Source organism: Vulpes lagopus, chromosome 1 (genome assembly GCF_018345385.1).
Source record: "Vulpes lagopus strain Blue_001 chromosome 1, ASM1834538v1, whole genome shotgun sequence".
Taxonomy (NCBI): Eukaryota; Metazoa; Chordata; class Mammalia; order Carnivora; family Canidae; genus Vulpes; species Vulpes lagopus.
Window position 1 is genome coordinate 146,722,053 of NC_054824.1, and position 17,767 is coordinate 146,739,819.

The following is a 17,767-nucleotide window of genomic DNA, read 5'->3' on the forward strand; positions in this document are numbered from 1 at the left end:
AACAAAATGAAAGACTTTCACAGGCACAGTGGTGTGGGAGCAAGGAAGTTACACTGGCAAAAAGCATATTGTTTGTGGCAATGTCACTTCCTTTAGGGAGTTGGCAGTGTCTATCAGGCAGAGGACCTCACTAGGGCTGAGTGCCTGGTTTTAGATTCCATTTCTGGGAGAGCGGAACTGTCAAGAGGTTTGGGTTTGGTGGTCTGGGGCTTAGCATAAATGACCCCCATTTTGGGCCTGTTTTATTTTTAACATGCAAGTAAGAGGAAGAGAAACTAGATCCATGGCCTCAGGGAAAGGTACCAAGAGAATAGCCTTGTTGAGTATGTCCTGCTGTTTTGAAAACTTACTGTTTTCTAAAATCATATCTTCAAAATAGAATTTGGTCTGCTACTTTTTAAGAGAAAAGCAGTCATGTCATTACATACAACTTTGTTCTTACACCGTAGTATAATTAATATGTGCAACTGAAAGAAAGACAATTCTAAGAGATATGTTTTAAAATCCTTTGTCTTCCTCAAGATTGTAGTATTCATCGATGATCTGAATGTGCCAGAATCAGATACATATGGAACACAGCCACCCCTGGAATTAATCAGGCAGTTACTAGATATGGGAGGGCTTTATGATACTGAGAAGAATGCTTGGAAGGTACCGTATATCCTAAGATTTTGTTCATATTAACTGTTGTTACTTAACAAACATTCATAATGGCGTTGAGTGAATTGAGAAACTTAGAAACTCTAGTCAGATGAACATGCAGAACAAATTGGAAACTACTTTAACCATGCTGATGGCATCTTTATGTGTGTCTGTGGGTGCATAGAAATCCTGGCTGTCCCAGAAACTCATGCCCATTCTTCTGTGCCCTCCCTCATCACCAGAGTCCCTCACGTGCCTCACTCAACATGTTGCTTCGTTTTCAGTAATTGCTTTTTAAAAGACAGGATATTGTTTGATGACATTTAGAAAGCCTCCTAGGAGTAGCAGGTATTAAAATTGCTTTTGAGGATTTCGGTTACGTCTAACAAGACCAGTTTCTATTACCATCACAGTTTTTGTTTTTTGCAGTAAATCATCTTTTCATCTAAACATTTAAATATTTTGTGCACCGGGGGCTGGGAAGTGGGTGATATTTCACCCACTTACTTATACTTAACCTTTTCAGATGCATATACTTAACCTTTTCACTCTTCAAGCAGAACATTCAGGATCTTTCCCTAGTGGCGGCCTGTGTCCCTGCAGCAGTCAGGAGGCACATCAGCCCACGTCTCCTCAAGCACTTCTCCATCCTGGTGCTGCCTCATCCTTCACAGGGCTCCCTGCATGCGATTTTTCAGGTAAAATGAGTTTTAATTCCATGGTATAGGAGAAGACATGAGAACTTAAAACCACCAAAATTGAAAGAAAATTCCTGTAAGGGATGAGTTTCATTCCCTCTACATTTTCTGGCTTCCAGTGGTAATTTATCTCTAAATAGCAGAAACTTAAGTTAGTGTGCATTAGAAATACATGTGGTGCACATTTAATGCATGTTTAAAATGTAGGTCCTAAGACTTCATTCTCAGAGATTCTGATCCAGAGTATCTGGGGTGGAGCTCAGGAATCTGTATCATTAACAAGCACACCTGGGTTTTTGCTATATTGGTTTGTTCTTTGTGTTTCTTTATAGAACACAAAATGAGAAAAGGAATCTGAAATATCTTATTAGAAAAATGGCTCAACTTGAAATCTAGTTTGATTAGAAAAATAAATTTGAAGGGCACCTGGGTAGTTCAGTAGGTTAAGCATCTGACTCTTGATCTCAGCTCAGGTCTTGATTTCAAGGTTGTGAGTTCAAGCCCTACATTGGGGCCTACTTAGAAAGAAAGAAAAGAAAAAAAAGAAAAGAAAAGAAAAGAGAAGAAAGCAAGCTTATGCAAGATTACCAATTTCTTCAAAGCTAACCATGTGTTTTTCTTCTTTATAATGTAAAATTTAAAGATTGAACTTTTAAATCTATTTTTCAAAAAGCACTTGGTAATTCTGCACATGATCAACAACTTATACCTTTAAAAAAATCCTAACATAGGAGAACGTACATGTACATAAACTAACCCAAAATGAGAAACCAGTTCTATCACTTTATCTTTCATCTAGTAACCTCCCTTCAGGAGCAAGGAGGTAGAAAAATTGCCAGCACACCTGGTATACACACAGGCGGGACATAAATTGTCCCTAGAGGACATGCAACACATACCTCTAGATCATTCATCAAACTCGGACCAATTGGAATTTTCCCCAGCTTGCGACACTCGCAGTGTCTTTGTATTCTTAGTCTGTTGTCAGTTGAAAGTGGATTCTAATTACTAGCATTTTAAATGCCGTTAATCCTCCCTGATAGTACACAACCTCCTTTTTAGAAGGGATTATTTAGGAAGAAACCTTGCTTAAACTTTTGGGCTAACTATAAAATTTCTCTTTAAAGGCTCATTTGGGAATATATTTCTCCCTCAGTAACTTCACATCTGAGGTTCAGAAAAGTAAGGATCAAATAATATCTTGTTCTCTTGCTGTATACTACCAAGTATGTCAGAATATGTTGCCAACTCCAGCAAAATGCCACTACATGTTTAATCTTCGAGATATGTTTAAGGTGTGTTTTAGAATTCATTCTCTATCTTTAAATTATAAGTTGAGGGAATGTAATTTTACGGAATTGATTCTCTCCATTTCTCCACTGTCAGCATCCCAATTGTTAGAAGGAGGGAAATGAAATCCACATTGATTAGTTTTGCTATTTATTAGCACCTTATCCCATGAACCATTTGAAAAGAATCATTAAAATAATTCCTTGCAGAGAATTCAGTGATGAAGCCACTAAGACTGTTAGAATATTAGCTGAGATTCTCAGCAGGGAAAGCAGTGGCAAAGGTATTCGAAAGATTTTGGTTTTCCTAAAATACTATTGCAGCTCTCAGAAAATAAAAGCATGTATGCATTTCATAGATATGCCTGCATTTCCCACAAGCCTTGCTTTCTACCATAGGAAACATTGCTAACAGTGCTGACTTAGTCATTAGCCTTGATCAAATAATTTTTAGAATTAAAATATTAAAAACAATTTTTGAATTTGATCTTCCTCTCCTTGCCATGGGACTGTGGTTCAAAATAGTGCATATAATGTTTGAAATGGGTTACACGTTCTTTTCATCAAGATTCAGAATCTTAGAACATGTGTGCAGTGAGGAGTGTCTCTGTAAGCACCAGCACCCCTGCCTCCAGGTCAGCACCATAGTCAGGACTCCTGGCTTCCCATGCTAGCGAGGCGAGCCCTGGGAGGGGTCCTCAAACCCTCTACTCCAGGGGGGATGCCATGCCTGTTTTCCTGATTTATAACCTGCCCATCTCATCAAAAATCCAGTTTATGACTTGGAGAAATGGACATGTTTTACCTCGGATAATCACTTCTATTTTTATGGAATCACAAACATGTAAAAATTGAGCCTCTACTTCACATAGTACCTGCTAATGTTAAAAAAAAAAAAAAGTCTTGCATTTAAATCCCTAATAGCTTCTTCTAGGATTGCTGCAAGCTGACAAAACTGTTATTACCTCCAAAGAGATGTTGGCTCTATTCTTCGTTCATGAAGCTACACGAGTGTTTCACGATCGCCTAATGGAATATACAGAAAAACGGCTTTTCTATCAATTTCTTTCAAAGGAACTTGAGAATTATTTTCAGGTAAACTTAAATTTTAAGAATTATTTTATTTCATTTTTAATTTATTTATGATAGTCACACAGAGAGAGAGAGTGTTATTCTGTATGTTGGCAAATTGAACACCAATAAAAAATAAATTTATTATTAAAAAAGTTGTTTTCTAAAAGTCCTCAGCTGTTTCTATTGTATTTATAACATTAATATTATTAGCAATCCCATTTCCAACTTGATAATGTCTAAATAAGTACAGACTTGATATGATGGAAATAATAAGGTCTTGGTGCCTTCGCTGGTGCATTTGTCCTTTGCAAGCTCTGAAACTGCTCCCATTTCTCCAGGGCTGGAAGAAGTGCACACTCTCAGTACCTCCAGCCTTTTGAACTGTGGTGTCCATGGTGCCGGTGGGCTCCAGGTCTGGAAGGAAGGACAGCACTTCAGGAGGCTAAGCCACACCACCAGGGTTAACAGGAAGCACAGGGGCAAGCTCAGCACCTTCACAAAGCCTCCTTGTAGTCTCCTCTCAAGAGCATTAGGGAGGTCCTTGGGAATTCCTTCCAACATGACTCCTCCTTCCTTATCCGTCTTCTTTGGTGGTGCTGCTTTCTCTCACCCTGTTCATAGGAGCCCAGGACATATCATGAATTCACAACAGTAAAAAAATAAAAAAGACTTTTGGATATGAATCTTATACCTAGAGATATGTGCAAGCACATAAACTCAGAGTACAATGTATACACACACATGCACATCTGCATTTGTGTGTATGTGTGTACTCATGTACATGTACATAGGTCTCTTTAAGACAAGTCACAAATGCAGAAAGTTTTTACAAAATATTTTCTAGACACTCCCATACAATCCAAGTTCTCTGCTCTTCAGCCCAGATCCTTGATGTGATGATTCATGTTAGCACACAGCCACCTCCCCTCCAATCTTTCTGTTAGGCTAACAGGGATGACATTTCTCCCACCTGCACATCCAGCACTCATGGGTGGGGTCTCTCAGACTTGGTTGGTGTCACTTCTCCTTCCTTGCCCTCCTTGGGGCTACCCTTCTGTGATGCTTTGGCCTCCTCTCATCCCTGCATTCCTTCGCTCAGAGACCACACTCCCCAGCCTACCCATGTATTGTTTCCACTTTCTTCCCTGAGAAAACAGTTGAACATAGACGCTACCACATGGGCTCTGCCTACCTGCAAGGCCCAGCCCCTCCCATGCCCAGCTGTGGAGCTCTGGCAGGTGACCCCCTGTGTCCCAGGTGCCTGTCACTGAGATTAGGGTAGCAGCTGGACCCACCTCGTAGGCTGTGCTGAGAATCTATGGCACAATTTGTGTCAGATGATTAGACAGTTTCTGACACATAGTAAGTGCTCGATAGATATGAGCTATCATAGAGTGGTGGTTTGGCAGAAAGAATCTGAACCCTAAAGTGAGACCTTGATTTGTCTGCTAAGTCTGGCTCATGTTGCTTGGGGTGCTTCATGCTCAACATGCAAAACCACTTGCAGAACCATTCCCAGTCTTTGCCCCCTGTGTTCTCTGTGCTGCCTGGATGCCCTATCCTGATGGCTCCCACCCCTGTGATCAGCGGTACCCTCCAAGCGTACATCTGCACTGGAAACCTCAGCACCTTACCCCCACATCCTAGCACAGCATCACCTGCCTCTGCCTGTACACCTCTGGGGTCCCTACCCCCACTACCCTCTGGCCATCCTTCAAAATTCAGCTCATGCTTCCTCTTGGGGTGGATTTGTCCGGCCAACACTGCACTCTTTCCAATTTGAGTGCCCCTTCTTTGTATTCCTATCATAGAACTTATTACAATGTAATTACTTCTCCCTCTCTCTAACCTATGGGTTCCATAAGAACAAAGTCACTTATTTATTTTTTATTAAGTTTTTTATTTTAATTCCAGTATAGTTTTTTAATTTTATTTAAAACATTAATTAATATATAATGTATTATTGGTTTCAGAGGTAGGGATTAGTGATTCATCAGTTGCATATAATACCCAGTGCTCATCCCATCACATGCCCTCCTTCATGCCCATTACCCAGTTACCCTATCGCTCCACACCCCTCCCCTCCTGCAATCCTCAGTTTGTTTCTTGTGATTAAGAGTCTCTAATGGTTTGTCTCCCTCTCTGATTTCATCTTGTTATATTTTTTCCTCTCTTCCCCTATGATCCTCTGTTTTGTTTCTTAAATTCCACATGAGTGAGATCATATGACAATTGTCTTTCTCTGATTGACTTATTTCGCTCAGCATAATACCCTCTAGTTCCATCCATGTCATTGCAAATGGCAAGATTTAATCCTTTCTGGTGGCTGAGTATCCGTTGTGTGTGTGTGTGTGTGTGTGTGTATATATCTACACATATGTGTATATACATATATGTATATACATATGTATACATATATACATATACATATATATATACATATATATACATATATCACATCTTCTTTATCCATTCATCTGTTAATGGATGTCTGGGCTCTCTTTGTTACAGATTTTTATTTTTACTTAAATCACCAGAATTTAACATCCTCTCTTACTTTCAGTTGGTGCTTGATAAAGATATCTGGGATGAAGGGAGAGAGGGAGGGCGGGAAAAAAACCTAGAATCTCTGTATTTTAGTAGAGAGAGCTCATTCCTGCCCATGAAGTTTGTAAACTCTATCCTATAAAGGCCAACTGAATTTCAGGTTTAAGACTTTGCTAGACCAAGCAAAAGATGTAGAGGCAGTAAGACATGGGCATGCAAATGCTTCAGGGACACAAAGCTTGCCCTGTGGATGGACAGCAAGAATAACTACAATATCCCCAAATTAAAGACATATTGACAAATCTTCCTTAAGGATATAAGGACATAAAGCAGTCCTCTGAGAATTTAGGTTTATATGACAATGTTTAATCAGTTGGTTGGCAAGCTTATTTTAATTTTTAAAAAATACAATGCGATAATAAAAACGGTAGTTGTACTTACACTGTGCCAGGCACTGTTTTCAGAGCTTTATTTTTTTTGTTGTTTTTTGTTTTCAGAGCTTTATATGTCATTACTCATTTTAATCTCTATAATGCCTTTGTGATGTTGGTGCTTTACAGATGAAGAAACTGAGGCAGAAGGGGATTAAGAACTTGCCCCAGGTTACATAGCTAGTCAAGTGGTGGATTCATCCAAACCCAGGATAGCTGACTCTAGATACCCCTTTAACCATCATGTTATTCTGCACCCCCAACCTTATCTTCTGAGTGCCTGCTAGGAATTTCCAGTACCAGATACCAAGTGAGAGACTGCTAAGACCTACATAGAAGGTGTGGGCTTACAATACAGGTGCAACACATTTCTGGAAGTGCTGTGACAGACCTGTCTGCATGAGTGGCCTAGGGATGGAATCAAACAAGTCATTTTTTTCTACCTAGTTTTAGGGGAATGGGAAATAATGGTCAGATTTCTTTGTATGAGAGATAGATGAGAGCTGGCCAAGTGGACCAGGAAAGCAAGTGTGGAAGCTTGCCAATTTATGGTGGTGGTGTTTTTAACTAGAATACAGATTTTATTTAGATTTGTCGGTTTTCAAATCACTCATTTGTAGGAGTGGAGGGCTGCATTTTTTCTATGAAATTTTATCCCATGTATGGATTTGTATAACTATCACCACAGTCTCTCTTTTTTTTTTTATGATAGTCACAGAGAGAGAGAGAGAGGCAGAGACATAGGCAGAGGGAGAAGCAGGCTCCATGCACCGGGAGCCTGATGTGGGATTCGATCCTGGGTCTCCAGGATCGCGCCCTGGGCCAAAGGCAGGCGCCAAAACGCTGTGCCACCCAGGGATCCCTATCACCACAGTCTTAACACAGAATTGTTCCCATAACACAGAGATCTCCCCCATGCTACCAGATGTATGATGGTATTTAACAATTAATTAAGGGAATAGTCCTTGTTTTTAATTGTTAGTGAAACTTCAAGATGTTATTTCCACAACAGAGACTCTTAATTTAGGGCCTATAGATCTTCAGAGTGTCCTTAGATAGAGCTCTATATCAATATATTTGGTCTCCTTTGCAACCTTGTATTTGACTACATTCATTTTAAAATGTCATTCTGAGAAAGAGTCCATAGGTTTCATTGACAAAAGATAAAGAGCCCCCAAGACTTGCCTAGCTCTGTTGTGCCAAGAGCTTCTCTTATAGAGATCTATTACATTCGTTTTGATAGCAAGTAGAATTTTGCTATTAACAGGTACTATTAAATGATTATTTTACAATAGATCCAGTGGACCAAAGAAAAACTGATGAATGACTCAATTGTATTTGTGGATTTCTTGGATATAAACAAGGCTCATAGGAAAAAGATCTATCAAAATACTAATGACTATAATAAACTTGCCAGTGTACTGAATGAATTCCAAATGAAGTTAAGTTCAGCATCTTTGGAGGTACAGACATGTGTAAAATCTGAGGAGTGCTGTGTGTATATGTTTGTGTATACATATGTCATGTATACATACACATAGATATGTATATTTATTTCACAACAGATATTTTCAAGACTCTGTGTGTGTGTGTGTGTGTGTGTAAGAGAAAGAAAGGGGCACCCAAGTGGCTCAGTTAGCTAAGCGTCCAACTCTCCATTTCGGCTCAGGTCATGATTCCAGGGTCCTGGGACCGAGGCCTGCATCAGGTTCCACGCTCAGCCAAGAGTCTGCTGGGGGGGTTCTCTTTCTCCCTCTGCATGTCCAGAGCATGTCCAGGGCAGGCAGGTGTCAGAATGGGGGCACCAACAAAATCACAGATGCATAACCCTATTTCCTGGGGTCTCTTCTCCCCACCCCCACCCCCACCCCCGAGTTCTACTCCAAGACAGAGCAGTAGAACAGCCCCAATGCTGCTGCTCTCTTCCTTTTCTTCTATTGAGCCTCTCACTCTCCCAGTCTTGCTCACTGGAATACTGGCAAAAGAACAGTCCTCATTATGCAAATTTATTTTGCATAAATGTAAACCAGTTTACTGGGTCTAGGTTATTGGGTTACCAAAATTGTCACTCTCACTTCCAGATCCTTGTATGTAAAACTATAGTGAACATTTGACTTTTCTCTGCCTCTAAACAGTTTATCTGTCCCATTTCCTCTGCTAGATTTTTCATTCCATGGTGTTCTTCAAGGAAGCCATAGAACACATTGCAAGAGCTTCGAGGGTCCTTCGACAACCAGGGAGTCACATGTTACTGGTAGGAATTTAAATTGTTCCAGTCATTTTAAGTTTCAAAATAACAAGGAAATCTGATAAAATTTACTTTGCTTACAAAAGTTTTACTTATGCAGACTTTCTATTTGTGAAAGCTTGCAGCCACTGAGTCCCCACAAAGTGATATTCCTCTCTAGAGTCAGCATAAGAAATTTATCAGCACATAGAAATGCTTGTTTTTAGAGAGCATTTGATATGAATAGAAGTGCTAGAGTTGGCACCATCTCTAACATATCCTCAGCACTGATGTACCGTCACTTCAGGGGGAGCTTGACTTTGAGAATAGTACATTTCCTGGAATATTTAGAAACATGAGTCTTTGCACAAAGTTCTACTTCTCATAAAAACAAGTGGAGTTAAATTCTTGCAAAATCCCCAAATAACTTGAATAGAGGAAAGCTTACATAAGGCTAGGTCAAATCCAACACATGCAGCCAATTCTAGGAATCATATTATTTATGAATATTTAAGCTATTGTTTGTGCCTATTATTGATGTATAATAAAAATTATAAATACTTTGATACTTTTATTTATGACTAGTTATTTAATTCACATCATTTTTTCCCAAAAGGACTTGTTTTGCATTCAGAACTACTAGACCTCTATTTAAACAGATATGTATAGGGGATCCCTGGGTGGCTCAGCAGTTTGGCGCCTGCCTTCAGCCCAGGGTGTGATACTAGAGTCCTGGGATCTAGTCCCATGTCGGGCTCCCTGCATGGAGCCTGCTTCTCCCTCTGCCTGTGTCTCCGCTTCTCTCTCTCTCTCTGTTTCTCTCATGAATAAATAATAAAATAAAATCTTTAAAAAAATAATACTAATAAAAAATAAACATATATGTATAAGACTAATTAAAAGGAATTAAAAATCGAAAGATAGAATTAAGGTAAAAATACAAAATGAAGTATTTTCTCCACCAAAACTATTCCTTTACTAACTGTTTGCATCTCATAAATGGCACCAACATAGATCTGCTCAAGCCAGAAACCGAGGAACCCCTCATTCTTGACACTATTCTGTCACACCCCACACTCAGCCATCAATATATCTTGACAATACAACTTCCAAAATATATTTCAGGTCTACCCACTTGTATGCATCATGTTTGCCATGACCCTACCTGAGTCACTACCACCTCAGCCTGCAGCCTTCTCTGCCTCCCTATCTAAAATAGCAGCCTAGGGATCCCTGGGTGGCGCAGCGGTTTGGCGCCTGCCTTTGGCCCGGGGCGCGATCCTGGAGACCCGGGATCGAATCCCACATCGGGCTCCCGGTGCATGGAGCCTGCTTCTCCCTCTGCCTGTGTCTCTGCCTCTCTCTCTCTCTCTCTGTGACTATAATAAATAAATAAAAATTTAAAAAAAAATAAAATAAAATAAAATAAAATAGCAGCCTCAAAAAAAAAAAATAAAATAAAATAAAATAAAATAAAATAAAATAAAATAGCAGCCTCTAGGGATCCCTGGGTGACTCAGTGGTTTAGCACTGCCTTCAGCCCAGGGCATGGTCCTGGAGTTCCAGGATGGAGTCTCAGATCAGGCTCCCTGCATGGAGCCTGCTTCTCCCTCTGCCTATGTCTCTGCCTCTGTGTGTGTGTGTGTGTGTGTGTGTGTGTGTGTGTCTCATGAATAAATAAATAAAATCTTTTTAAAATAAATAAATAAAATAAGAGAGCAGCCTCTTCCCCCGCCCCAGTCTCTGTCACTGTCCCTTTATTCTTGCTTTTTCTTCCTAAACCTTAGCATTATCTGATCTTATGTACTTCAATTTCATTTACTTATTCAGAAGTATCTGATCTTATGTACTTCAATTTCATTTACTTATTTCATTTACTCATTTCATCCACATTCAGAACATAAGCTCCATAAGATCTGTGATTTTGTCTGTCTTATTTCAATTTTTAACAGATTTTTTTAAAGATTCTATTCATTTATTAGAGAGAGAGAGAGAATGAGGCGGAAGAGGGGCAGGGAGAAGCAGACTCCCTACTGAGCAGGGAGCCCAATTCGGGGCTCAGTCCTAGGACCCTGCGATCATGACCCAATCCAAAGGCAGGCACTTAACCAACTGAGCCACCCAGGTGCCCCTAACAGATTATTTTTTAACTCCCAAATGGCACATACTCTCAGTTTGCTTCTTTTACCATAAAGTGACTTTCTTTTTTAATAACAAGTGAGTTTGCAAAAAGTTCTCAATTCTAAAATTCCTGAGAATGCAATCAGAGCAATTTTTTAAAGACCTAACGCTCAACTAGAAACTTGCCTCCTTAACAGTGCTTTCTCATGACCCTATCATCCTATCAGAGCCCTTATTAAAAATACAAGGTAAAACATATCAAGTCCCTGTTTCCTCCCTGATCCCATGACTACTTTGCCCAGTTAAACATCATTAATAGATCTTCACCCCGGGTCAAGCTAGCACTGGGATTCACTTATGTAAAATGGTAATATAACCAGAAGCTGACATAGCCTGTGAGGCTTCAGCAGGGAGAAGGAGCTGGAGGGAGCATAATGACTTAGTGAAGAACATTTAAAAAAGATTTTAAAAAAAATAAACAATCATGATCTAGATTGGCCAATTTAAATGAGATTAGTTGAATAGGTAAAGAAGTAAAAGATAAATCATACATGACTTGGAAAAAGTAAATATCAGTTCAGCTTGATTTTATTACTGAACCATCAGAGCAAGAAAACAAGTTTCTAGAGGCTGCCCTCCTTCCTTGGCTCAATACCCAGTTCTTCCATCTCCCAAGCCAGCAACATGCTACCAATTCTGACTCTTCACCAACTGTTACACATCTCCCTTTCTCTCTCTGGCCACAGCCAGGAAAATTTCCTGGGTTTTAAGGACTCATGTGTTTAGACTGGGCTCAACCAGATTATCCAAAATCATCTCCCCATTTCAAGGTCCTTAATTTTAATCACATTGGCAAAATATCTTTTGTGTAATATATTCACAAGCTCTAGGGATCATGACATGACACATTTGGGGGTGAGGGTGAGGGTGGCAAAGATATTACTCTACCTACCACAGACAGTATCAGCATATTTTTCTTTTAGCTGCTTTCAAGGATAGATGCATAAAACAGTAATTATGAAACTATTGTTAGTTTTATAACATAAAGATTTAGTATGTAAAATAACTACAAAAGAGTAAGGAACAAATGGAGCTATATTGGAGCAAACTTTCTATATTTTACTGGAATTAAGTCAGTATTAATCTGTAGTAAATTGATAAAATATCCAGTGTAATTCCTAGAGAAAATATCAAAGAAATACATAATATAAAACATCAAAGGAATTAAAATAGAACTCTAGAAAAGGTTGCATTAACACCAATAAGAAGGTAGTGAAGGAGAAACAAAGGAGAAAAAGACATGAGACATTTAAAAAAAGCAATATGGTAGATGTAAATCAAATCACATCAATCATAACATTAAATATAAATGTACTAAATGTTCCAATAAAGAGGCAAAAATTGTAGGACAGAATTTTTTAAAAATCTAATCATATGCTATCAACAGGAGTTGCATTTTAGATTCAATGACACAAAGTGGTTGAAAATGAAAACATGGAAAAAGATAATTCATGCCAACAATTCCCATAAGACAATTGGTATAATTATACTAATATTAGACAAAATAGACTTTCAGGGGAAAAAATAAGTTTTCTGAGGGAAAAGAAAGATGTTATAATGACAAAATCATCAATCATCAGGAAGACATAACAGTTACAGGCACACACACATGACAACTAAGCCCCAAAATATGTGAAGCCAAACTGACAAAATTGAAGAGAGAGAAATAAGCAGTTCACCAGCAATAATTGGAGTCTACAATATCCCCACTCTCAATCATTAGTAGAGCAACTAGATATAAAATCATTGAGGATATAAATATGTCAACAGTACTGTACAACAATTTAACCCAAAAAGAAAAAAAAATAAAAAACAATTTAACCTAATTGATATATACAGAAGACTGCTTCCAACAACAGCAAAATACACATTCTTCTGAAGCACACATGGAACATTCTGCAGCATAGACCATGGTACCAGACTATAAAACAAGCCTCAGTAAATTTAAAAGGACTGAAGTCATTCAAAGTATGTTCTGACTACAATAGAATTAAAGCAGAAATCAATAACAAAGAAATTTGAAATATTCACAAATATGTGGAATTTTTACACATATCCCCAAATAACCAATGAGTGAAAGAAGAAATCACAAGACATATTAGAAAATATTTTGAGATGAATGAAAACACAACATACCCAAAGCAGCACTTAGAGGAAAATGTATATAAGCTATAAATGCCTATGTTTTTAAAAAGAAGAAAAATTTCAAATAACCTAACCTCCCACATTTGGAAACTACAAGGAGGAAAGAAAACTAAACCCCTAAGCAAGCAGAAAGAAGGAACTAATAAAGATGAGAAGAAAGTAGAGAACAGAAAAGCGATAGAAAATATCAATGAAACCAAAGGTTCTTTGAAAAGATCAACAAAATTGACAAACCAAAGAAGGAAGGGAGAAAGAAAGAATGAATGAATTCATTATTAAAATTATCAAAATCAGGAATGAAAGAAAAGACATAACTACCAACATTACAGAAATAAAGGATTGTAAGAGAATAGTATGAACAACTGTGTGCTGGCTCATTGGATGAAATGGACACTTGCTGGGAAGACATAAATGACTGAGCTAAAGAAATAGGTAATCTGAATAGACCTAAAAAAAAAAGAGATTGAATTGGGAATTTAAAAATTTCCCCTGGAGAAAGCCCAGGACCAAACAGCTTCACTGGAGAATTCCATCAAACATTTAAGGAAAAATGAAATCAATCCTTTACAGACTCTTCCAGAAAATAGAGAGAACAGCTCCCAACTTTACCCATGAGGCTGGTATCATCTGATAACAAAACCAGACAGATGTGGAAATACTCCCAAGTGTCCATTGTGGATAAACAAAATATGGTGTAGCCCATCCAGTAGGATACTACCACATGAAAGAACCACAAAACCATCATGCTAAGTGAGGAAGCAGATGCAGAAGACTTCCTATTTATGATTCATTATAGGAGGTCTATGGAGGCGGGTTCCCAGGCCTGGGGTTGGAATGAAGACTCACTACAAGCCTGGAGATATTTCCAGTGATAGAAATGTTTGAGGACTGGATTGTGGTGATGGTTGCATAACTATAAATTTACTAAAAATCATTGAATTGTACATGTAAAAGGTAGTATAGTCTGTAAGTTACACCTCAGAAAAGCTGCTAAAAAAGATAATACTTGGTCATGATTATCAAGAGCATTTAAATGTTTATTGCTCAAAATAAATAGGAAAAGATCTATCTAAATTCTTATAAATGAATATCCAATCAAATATTGGCAATCATATAATGATTTATAAACCTGCCAATGCTATTTTTCCAGATTGTGTTATCTTTCTAGTGAAATTGTTTCATATGTCAACAGACAATATAGAGAAGAGGTGAAAATACTGACTGTGTATGAAAGTCTTATAGAATTTTGATGAGGGGATCCCTGGGTGGTGCAGCGGTTTAGCGCCTGCCTTTGGCCCAGGGTGCGATCCTGGACACCCGAGATCGAATCCCACGTCGTGCTCCTGGTGCATGGAGCCTGCTTCTCCCTCTGCCTATGTCTCTGCCTCTCTCTCTCTCTCTCTCACTGTGTGCCTATCATAAATAAATAAAATAAAAAAATAAAAAAAGAACTTTGATGAATACTTTAGTTATATTTAATGTATTTCCCAAAAAGTTTATAAACATTTTGGCCATGTAAATTTCTAGCACATACACATAGGCAGCTTATACACTGCAAAGATTCCAGGATGTATATAGGAATCATATGTTGTATTGTTCTTCCACAGATTGGAATAGACGGCTGTGGAAAGGAGACCTGTGCCACCCTGGCCTGTTATTTAACAGAATGCAAACTCTACCGAGTGCCCACATCCCACAATTTTGCCTACATAGAATTCAAAGAAGACTTTAAAAGGGGCTTCATTCAAGCAGGATTAGAAGGGAACCCCACTGCTCTGATAGTTGCTAACTTAAACCCAAAGCAGGTAAGTACATTTTGTCTATCTTATTTGCTAACGTTTGCTACATAAGTAGTGCCCCCCATTTAATATTTGAAAATGAAACACAGTCCTGCCAGCCTGCCCTATTTTTTACGTTATTCTGTCCTTATTATCCAGTCACAGCCCAGAGTTTATATATGTGTCATCATGCTGCAGTTTTACATAAGCATTACAACAAAAGTATTTTCTGTCTTTATAGTTTTCATTTTAATTGGCAAATTATAATTTGCCCACGTAGCTACACTAGTTTTGTCATCTGTGTTTTGAAAACAACACCATCATCTGAATTCACTATGTCCTCGCGTGCTCCGCAGCGTGCCATCACAGATTTGAGGCTCCTTTTCCTCTGTCCACTGCCCCAGTGTCAGCATCAAATTTAGGTCTCCCTGCAGGATGTGCTTTGTTCACAAGCAAAAACTGCTAATCACCCAGCTTCATTTTTAATCTGTTTTTTGGCATAAATTGTGCCCTTCCACAACCTGAACATAATTCGGCCTGCCATCTCAGATTGTATTTACTTCTTTGTGTCAACTCTCATCTTGATTTTTCTCTGCATACTGGGCCTCTCTCCCAAGGCTTGTGGTGTTCTTGCATGTTGTTATTTTGAGAGTAAGTCCTAGTGTTGTATTGTATCTGCTGTTCTCTGTAGTATCTGACTTTCCTCTTTAATTCTGTGTCCTCCCTTTCCCAAATTTAAATACCCTGGTCTGTTCATCAGCTTGAGGTTTCTGCCAGACACCTCTGGATTCTAGATGTCATTTCTCCCCTGCCAGGAGCCTACTGTTCTAGTTTAAGAAATCATTTTTCAGAAAACTACTGTCAGGTCAAAGCTGAGATGGTTGTGATCATCTATTCCCATGTCATTTAGGACTTCAAGGTCATTTGACTTCAAGGTCTTCCCCACACTTCCCAGGTTTCTCCTGCTCACATCATTGTTTTCCCTGTGAATCCAAAACCTGGTGCTATGACAATGTTAAATTAACATTTGTAAAGAGGATTACAGAGTGCTGGATGGTGATCCCCAGTTCAACAGGAGACCACAAAAGAAAGTGAAGTAGAGAAGTTTACTGCAGGTCCTGGAAGAAGTAACACAGCATGCCTTGAGGGGCCGCCTGTAGAGGTCAAGGCAGGGTATGGGCAGAGAGAGGCAAGACCCAGGGCACATGCCTTCATCAGGGGCTGTGAGCAGAGCGACTTGGGGTTCTCAGGTCCACTCAAGCCTAAAGAGTGGGGTTTCGGTTTGCCCCATGAGGGTCTATCTAAGGGGCATCTAAGGTACATAGGCCCTGAGCAGCAGGGACTGCTGCTGACCACAGACTGTTGGAGAAGTCCTCCCAGGAGCTAGCACTTGCTTGTCACTCTGTGGGCTGCTTGCATGAGGGGCTGGTGTCAGAGTAGGGTCTCCACAGGCTGCCTAGTGGAACAAAACAGATGCTGAGACAGCAGCACCCCAGAACAGGTAAGCGAACCCTGGACAAGTAGGAAATAATTGGTGTGCTTAAGAAGCTTCATCAGTCCTCCATCAGTCCTGGATGAGACAGAAAATCAGCCAGCATTGTGTAAGCTCTGTCAGCCCCTCCTGGAGACTGTCCCACTCGCTTTCCTTCCCCACCTGGGCTGAAACACTAGGAACCCGGAAGGGTCTGAAGAGTATCCCAAGGAGGTCATGATACTAAGGATGCTTTTTTTTAAAATAAAGCTTGGACTTATTCTCAAAATCCAAATGTTCATACTTATTAATAAAAATTCCCTCTAATAGTTTCACAGCTCTTTGTCCTGGGTTTCAGTTTGGTGTGTTTTGAGTGGAATATGTAAATAATTTACTCAGTCCTGATTCATCATTTGTTTCACCTAAGGAGGCGTTTTTGGAAAATTTGAACAACATTCTCAATATGAGGAAAGTACTTGACCTGTTTGAAAATGAGGAGCTGGATTCCATTGCGCTAAGGATGAGATCTTTTGTTGAACAGTCTGGTTATATTGATAATAGGCAGTCTTTACTTGCATTCTTCCAAAAGGTATTGGTTTTTTCAAATTATTATATTAAATTAAAAGTAGACTACATTTATAATTCTGTACCTGATTTTCAAGTTGGATAAATTTTTTTAGTTCTTTAAATGAGTTTTTAAAGTTAAAACTAATGACTGGACCCCCGCACATAGACAAATCACACCCTAAGGACATCCAGGGTCAGCAAGGGTCTGGGTCTGCCTGCTATCGGTGGCTAAAGAACATGGTAATAACAAGAGGCAAAGATAAGAGAAATAAGACCCCGGGTTTACTTCTTACACTGAGTTCCCTGCCTACCCACAGTTGGCATCAAGTCTGCAAAGACAAGAAACAGGAATTCTTGTATCCCTTTGAATAGCCTGGAATTGGCCAGAGGGTGACGGGAACAGACGGAAATAATCCAGATAGAGCAGATGATATTCTAAAGGACCTCAGCAGTGGGTCAGTAAAGGGCTGGTTTGAAGGGAGGCAGGATCCAGACCAACGAGCTAAGCTTTCTGCAGGATGACTGAACATCCACCTAGTGGTGAGAGAGGTGTGATTGCTGAAAGCAGGAATCCACAGGGGAAGCACTTCAGGCCGGCTTAGGTCTGGCGCCAGCTCCTATCTGTGATGGAGTCATTGGAAAATCGAACTAGGCCACCTCATCCTCTGTGGATGCTTAGTGATCCGGCACAAGAAGATGTTAAAAATTCCAGAAATG

At 39.3% G+C, this 17,767-nt stretch overlaps 1 protein-coding gene across 1 annotated transcript in view; it reads left to right on the plus strand.

Moving 5' to 3' along the window:
• The window catches only part of DNAH14 (dynein axonemal heavy chain 14), a 311,703-nt gene that overhangs the window by 207,317 nt on the left and 86,619 nt on the right, over positions 1-17,767 (plus strand). Inside the window, 8 exon segments of the mRNA XM_041749477.1 lie at positions 523-651; positions 1,203-1,340; positions 2,468-2,635; positions 3,554-3,724; positions 7,977-8,144; positions 8,843-8,935; positions 14,842-15,039; positions 16,911-17,072. Coding sequence (XP_041605411.1) covers positions 523-651; positions 1,203-1,340; positions 2,468-2,635; positions 3,554-3,724; positions 7,977-8,144; positions 8,843-8,935; positions 14,842-15,039; positions 16,911-17,072 — 1,227 coding nt within the window.